Source organism: Nicotiana sylvestris, chromosome 5, assembly GCF_000393655.2.
Source record: "Nicotiana sylvestris chromosome 5, ASM39365v2, whole genome shotgun sequence".
Classification (NCBI taxonomy): domain Eukaryota; kingdom Viridiplantae; phylum Streptophyta; class Magnoliopsida; order Solanales; family Solanaceae; genus Nicotiana; species Nicotiana sylvestris.
The window spans coordinates 168203604-168210912 of NC_091061.1; the positions used below are offsets into that span (position 1 = coordinate 168203604).

Below are 7309 nucleotides of genomic sequence, written 5' to 3' on the forward strand. Positions count from 1 at the left end.
AACAATGTAATATTTTCACATCATCATGTTGAATACCTGCAATAAAAGGGTAACTATTTATAACAACCATAATCCGACAATCGATCAGAAAAATAAAGCAAATAACTTGCTACAGCATATTAAGTTACACTTATAATGAGGGGCATAGCAATCTATTGCATATGGGTGCGGATGAACCTAGTAGACCTTATATTTATATTAGAAAATTTATTTAAAATGTAATAATATTTAATTGCACATTTCATAACTAAAACGAGTTTAGGTTTGATGGCAAATTTAAAACTCATAAACTTCAAATCTTGACTCCAGCTCTAATTATAATAAATAAATAAATAAATAAATTACATTGTCATTTTAATTTAAGAACTTTCTGAAACAAGATTCCACAACTTTTTTTAGGAGAATTTTAGTTCCCAATATTTTCTCCTAGTTAAGTCCCTAAGTATTCTCGATATGACACGTGCTATATCCATCTTTATCACTTTAAGAAACAATTGTCACGTTGTTCACAAGTACTAAATTAACCAAAAAAGCCCCATGCACGTAAAACCACAACCCATCCCCAACAATAGGAACACAAGCAAATAACATCATACACCAATTAATCATTGCTAAATTGTTTGATTTTTGGTTATTCCTACAATACTTAGCACATACAGCCTTTCTTCAATGTTTTCACACAACCCCTTTTCCTAGATTGTCGTATGGAAACCTGAAAACACCAAGATTCTTCTATCAATGTACGTATTTTTCTTGAATTACGTTAGAAATCTTCAATATGGTGAATTTACGCTTTAGTTATGTATTAAAATTGATCGAATTTCATGTGATTTTATGTTTGAATTAGATGTTTGTATACACAATGCGGAGCTATGTACAATGAAGGGGAATCTCCTTCGTCAAAAAATTATACTGCATAAATAGGGTAAAAATAATTTTTTTTGTACATATATAAATTGTTGAATCCTTAACAAAAGGGAAGCTTCTAATGTAGTGACAAAAATCAAATTCTAGGTGTGGATTCCCTTGTTACCGCTGTTTGTATAGCGTGTTAATTGTTCTTGGCATTTTGGGGTTGCGAAATAGGATTTTTGTTGTTATTGTGGTTATTGATTTTTTATTTTTATTTTAAATTTAGAAATTACTCGGCCTCTTGCAGAAATGCAGGGTAAGACCGCGTACAATAGATCCTTGTGGTCCGGACCCTGCACGTAGCGGGAGCTTAGTGCACCGGACTTTCTTTTATTGTTGTCCAGTAAAGGTGTTTACTTCTCGTTTGGTAGTTAGTATATCTTGCTTCTTGATGTATTCTGATTGATGTGTTATATCTTTACTGTTATTGATTTGACTCTTTCTAATTTGTGTTTTGTTTTTTCATTTTTTTGGTTTTAATGGGGTTTATATAGCTGACATGACAACACAGAGTGTGGAGGATAACAGTGTGCTGTCCAAATTGAATGTAAGTAATGGTGATAATATGATGGCCCCAAATTCAAATGGGAATTTAAAGGGCAAGAACAGTTTGGAGAGTGAGCTTGAATCGATACTTCTAAAGCAGCAGCAGCAACATCAACGTAATCGCGATTTAGTTGGTGAAAGGGAGAGAGATTTGAATATATCAAGAAGTGGTAGTGCTCCTCCTACTGTTGAAGGATCATTGAATGCTGTTGGAAGTTTGTTTAAGAATTCCAATTTAGCACAATCTAGTGGTAATAACAGTAACAACAATGGTAATTCCACTAGTAGTGAAATTTTGACAGAAGAACAAATTCGATCACATCCAGCGTACTTAGCATATTATTACTCAAATGTCAATCTTAATCCAAGATTGCCCCCACCATTGTTATCTCGAGAGGATTGGAGAATCGCTCAGAGGATTGAACAAGGTGGAAATTCATCCTTGTTCGCGATGCAGCCTGGTTTTCCTACACAGAGAGCAGAAAATGAAATGATAAATCTGAGGAAGACTGCTGCGAGGAATCTTTCACGAGGAACGTTGGAACCAAGCTCTGGAATTGGTGTAAGGAAAAAGAGTTTCGCGGACATAGTTCAGGTGATATCTCTTGTCTTGTGCTGGTATATTTACTCCCCTAGCATCTTTTCTTTATCTATGTTTCCTATTTACAATAACGAACTCGGTATAATCCCACATAGTGGGGTCTATGGAGGGTAGCGTATACGCAGCCTCATTGATATAAATAATTTTTTACCTCCTTTTTTCCATGTTGATCTTTGCTTGCGACATACTCCCTCCATCCCAATTTATGTGAATGACATCTTTCTGTGATTAGAAATAATTTAACTTTAAATTTTCTATTTTACACTTAATGAGATAATTTATACCGCACAAAAATCTGAGGCTTGTTTCAGACCACAAGTTTCAAAAATCTTACTTTCGTTCTTAAACTTTGTTCCCAGTCAAACAACATCACATAAATTGGGATGTAGGGAATATTAGCATTGTTTTTCTTTTTTGGTGCACATGGTTAAGCCTTATATTGCTCGGACTCTCGAAAATGTTGCCGGATGCGTGTCGGATCCTCCAGAAGTAGCGTAGTTTGGAGGTTATTTTTGGAAGGTCCGACACGGGTGTGGCAGCATTTTGAAGAGTCCGCGCAACATAGGTAAAGCCTAGTGATCATACAAAAAGTTCTTCTAGTGAGCAAGTAGTCATCAAGTATAAGTTTTAATCTGCAATTTAAGGTAAATGTCATTTAAGAAATTTCAGGGAAAAATGCAGTAAAGTATTTAACAAAAAGGCTTTCAGTTTCTCTATTATGGTGAAACCATCAAATAGACGAGCCATTTACTGATAATATGTCTGAAGATAGGATTCCTATTCGAAGGAAGCATCAATCGGAACGAATTTTCTGTTGTTTTGTAGTTATTGATCTTCCAAACCAAGACGCATGAATTTCAGAAAAGACAGTCTCCTTTTCCTCCTCTACTTTTCATGATACTTCTGAATTTTCCAATATCAAAATGAGATTTTATTTTTTCAGGAAGGACTTGACCAACCTGCACGCTCATCCGCTGATCTTTCACACTCTCCAAGCACAGAAACCACAGAGGCATTGCATACCGGAAAAGCTCCCCCCGGCTTTTCTGGAGTGGAAAAAGTTCAAAATCCTAAGCCATGTCACCCTAACTCTTTCACATCTGCGATAGGTTCATCACAAAGGAGTAGAACACCTGAGCCTCATCCATTTAGAAAATCACCTAGTCCTCAGCTTTCAGTTGGCCACGGTGATGGAATTGACATTGCCTTTTTATCTCAACTTCACTACAATGATAATATGCAGCAACCTTGGTTTCAAATTAGAGTATCAAACGGTTATATGCAGGGTGATCACCAACAGTTTATGGAATACTGTGGAGCTGAAAAATTGGCTACAGCTTCTGAGTTTGCTGATCTTGTAAAAGATAAATATGTTTTAAGGGACCATAATTCTACCTTCTACGTAGATGGACGTGCAAATTTCCTAAGGACATTGAGTCCTGAGTTTGTGAGTCAAAAATCTAATGTCCAGCACCAAGTCAATAATTATCAAAATGTTGATTCTACGGGATATATACCTGGTGGATACAAATACAATCAGAAGCTGAACCTGGCGTTGAATGGCAATCTTGGTAAGCTTTACTGCGCTCAATCATGATGTCTTGTGCATTATATTTTGAATCCAAATGCTTTTATTCCTCGCATTTGTTCAAAAACCTGTCAGGTGTTCAGTTAAATGGTGTCAGCGCGAATGGACGCCATTTGAGGAGCGACAGCAAGGAGGCTACCCAATACCTGCAGAAAACTTCTGTAGATAATTCTTCAAAGGGAAGAAATTTGGTTGGAGCTTCTCATGGCAATACAGATTTAAAAGTTCTTGGAACAATGTATGCTGACACATCACTCCCGCAACAGAAGCAACAATATCCCTCGTCCTTTCTACATAATTGTTACAGCTTAAGGGATCAGTATCATTCAACTCATGCTCTTGGCTCAGGTATTATACCGTGTCAAGAAAATAAGTTAGCGAATTCATGGCATTCAGATAATGTTGCTGAAGGAAGGGTTGTTCCGTCCTTGCTGGACGATCTCAAGAACAATCCCAGGTCGTTTGATCTTTTGGACGTTCTCAATCATGTCGTAGAATTCAGGTGTGCGTAAGCTGCAGTTTTTATATACTTTACTTATATCATATTTCTTTTTTACTCTTATTTTGCTTCGTTTTATTACTTAGTAAGGATCAGTATGGGAGTCGATTTATTCAAAAGAAGCTGGAAACTGCCACTGTTGAAGAAAAGATGAAGATATTCCCAGAAATTCTTCCTCATGCTCACAGTTTAATGACCGATGTCTTTGGAAATTATGTCATTCAGAAGGTATGTATTGTCATTTGTACAATCATAACACTATATTTTTTCCTTTTCAAGTGGACATTATCCGGATCTAGATGAACTTTGTATTTATGGTCATTTTTTAATAAATATATGCAGTTCCTTGAGCATGGAACAGAGAGTCAAAGAAAGGAATTAGCGAGGCAACTTATTGGTCATGTTTTGCCTCTGAGTCTTCAAATGTATGGATGCAGAGTTATTCAGAAGGTTGATCCTTTTACTTTATTCTGTATAGTTTCTTGGTCTAGTTCCAGAATGACATGAATACTTTGTTGGTTGCAAAATGTTCCTCTATATCTCATATAGCATCTGAATTTTTTTTAGGCAAATTACATTTAGCATTATATAGAGTTCACTGGTGGTTTCTGTTGGGTGTTTATCGGTTATATTTGTTTCTATCGCTCTTGATAGGAAGATGTGGAGGTCGAGAATTAGGATAGAAGGTTAGTAGATAGTCGGGCGTTTTTCTGTTCCGTACCAAGTTTTTTAGGGCTAGTCTAATAGTGTCTTGTTCTTAGATTCCTAGTATTACATGATGTTTTCTTACTATCTTGCAACGTTTTTTCCTAGTATCTTGCCGTTGTTACTGCTTGTTGCTATTGCTTTCTTCCATCTATTTTTCTAGCTCTTAGATTGCTATTATTATCTTTCTGGCTTTTGTTGTTATTATTGCTTGTTTCTATTTGTTCTTTCCATCTTCTTGAGCCGGGGGTCTATCGAAAACAGTCTCTCTACCTCCCGGGGTAGGGTAATATACACTACCCTCCCCATACCCCACTTGTGGGACTCCACTGTATTTGTTGTTGTTGTTGTTGTACTTGTTTCTTTCATATCTGTAGTAGGCAAAAGAGATAGAGCATTATGTGCTTGGATTAATAGTTTATTGAGTATTATATCCTTGCTTAATAGTGCATCTTTTTGTCCCCTTTTTCTGGTTTCGGATTGAAACATATTATGTGATCACAGGCTTTGGAGGTCTTTGATGTGGAACTGCAGACTAAAATGGTTACAGAACTGGATGGCTATGTAATGAAATGTGTTCGTGATCAAAACGGTAATCATGTTATTCAAAAGTGCATAGAACATGTACCTCAAGATAGAATTCATTTCATTGTAGCTTCCTTCTTTGGGCAAGTTGTGTCTTTGTCTACACATCCTTATGGTTGCCGTGTAATTCAGGTACTGATCTGCTATCGTTTTAGTTCTTTAATTTGGCTTTGAGTTCCTTTAATCACTTTGGATCCGTTAATTTTCAGAGAGTTCTTGAGCACTGTAACGACTCAGAGACACAAAAGATTATTATGGACGAAATAATGCAAGCTGTTGGCACTCTAGTGTTGGATCAGTATGGAAACTATGTCATTCAGGTATTCATCGTTACGTGACATCCAACTCCTTCGCTAAATAAGTGATTCCAGTTTTGGATTTCATGTTCAGACTTCTATTTTCCTCTTAAGTGTTAGTAGTGCTTAAGAACTGTTGTTTACTTGACTACTATACTAGCTATCAGTTTTTTAGCTTTTCGATTGCTGTCAAAAGTCTGCTGTAGATAGTCTGCAACTCTTGATTTTTGTACTGCAAGTTATTACTTTTCTGTTCTGAGTCCTGATTTACCCTTCCTCTTACTTGGTTAGCATGTACTCCAACACGGTAAACCACACGAGAGGTCTATTATAATAGGCAAACTTACTGGACAAATTGTAAAGATGAGTCAGCACAAATATGCTTCTAACGTCGTTGAGAAGTGCTTGATCTTTGCAACGCCAGAGGAGCGTCAATTCCTGGTGAATGAGATGCTTGGTTCGACACAAGAAAATGAACCTCTACAGGTCTGTCACTATTCTTGAATTCAGTGGTTTTGCACCATTATATTCTGCATTTAAGAAAGAACGACGATGTTCTTCATTCATGATCACTTTGAATTTTACAATGTAGGCTATGATGAAGGATCCTTTCGGAAACTATGTAGTGCAGAAGGTTTTCGAGACATGTGATGATCAGAGCCGCGAGCTAATTCTTTCTCGCATTAGAATACACCTTACTGCTCTCAAGAAGTACACTTATGGAAAACACATTGTATCTCGCGTTGAAAAGCTCATCGCAACAGGAGGTTAGTAGCCCCCTTGTTTTGGTAAAATTATCTAGATATATACATACTTACAATGTCTCGGAAACAATCTCTCTACCTTCACAAGGTAAGGGTAAGGTATGTGTACACACTAACCTCCCCAGACCCCACTAGTGGGATTTCACTTGCTATGTCATTGTTGTACAATGTCTCGCGCGTGCTAAACACTGTTCTTTAAGCAACTTCTAACGATCCTTGCATCGTCTTGTTTCAGAGAAACACGTTGCTTTATCTTCGAATTCTTCTCGAGGCAATCCAGTTTTCAAGAATTGAAGACATTCTTTTTTGTACAGCTGACAAAGGGTGGCATCTGACTTCTGCAGTTTTTTTTGGCATTGCTTGTTTTAGGAGGCTGATAAATGGTTGTAAATAAGCAGCACTCCAATTTTGCTCCTGCCTAAATAAGTCTTTATAATTTCCTTTCTTGAAATGTAAATGGAAAACCTGTAATTATTTTCACTAAGAGCTATGTTAGGGTAGAGAAATGAGGCAATTTATTATATAAATGTCTTTTAACTATTGTAAATAAGTCTAACATTCATCAAGTGTTTGAGAAGCTGATACTTCTCTGGCATAAAATTTTGAGGGTATTTTATTTATGAAAATGTTGTTTATTTTTGTAATTAATTAAGGTAAATATGTATTGGTTGGTGCATGTTTTCTGTGTACTAGAATTGCTTCAATTCATGTTCTGAGCTACACTTGGTTCAGAGTGTAGTACACTTGTACTAATTGGATATCAGTCAATTTAGTAATTACTCGTCTGATATTGTTGAGTTTTTCCAGCTTATA

General features: G+C 36.4%; 1 protein-coding gene across 2 annotated transcripts; it reads left to right on the forward strand.

The window, feature by feature from the left end:
• The first annotated feature begins 556 nt into the window (after positions 1–556).
• Positions 557–7095, forward strand: LOC104217446 (pumilio homolog 4-like). 2 transcript variants are annotated; one of them, XM_009767699.2, is made up of 11 exons: positions 557–740; positions 1407–2053; positions 3003–3630; positions 3723–4149; positions 4233–4374; positions 4489–4596; positions 5356–5568; positions 5646–5756; positions 6024–6218; positions 6325–6499; positions 6732–7095. In XM_009767699.2, the coding sequence occupies exons 2-11, from the start codon at positions 1412–1414 to the stop codon at positions 6788–6790; spliced, it is 2700 nt and encodes an 899-aa protein (XP_009766001.1). In that variant the 5' UTR covers positions 557–740; positions 1407–1411; the 3' UTR covers positions 6791–7095. The 2 variants fall into 2 exon arrangements, with proteins under 2 accessions (XP_009766001.1, XP_009766002.1); XM_009767700.2 differs by lacking the exon at positions 557–740 and adding an exon at positions 1179–1261.
• Positions 7096–7309: the final 214 nt, after the last annotated feature.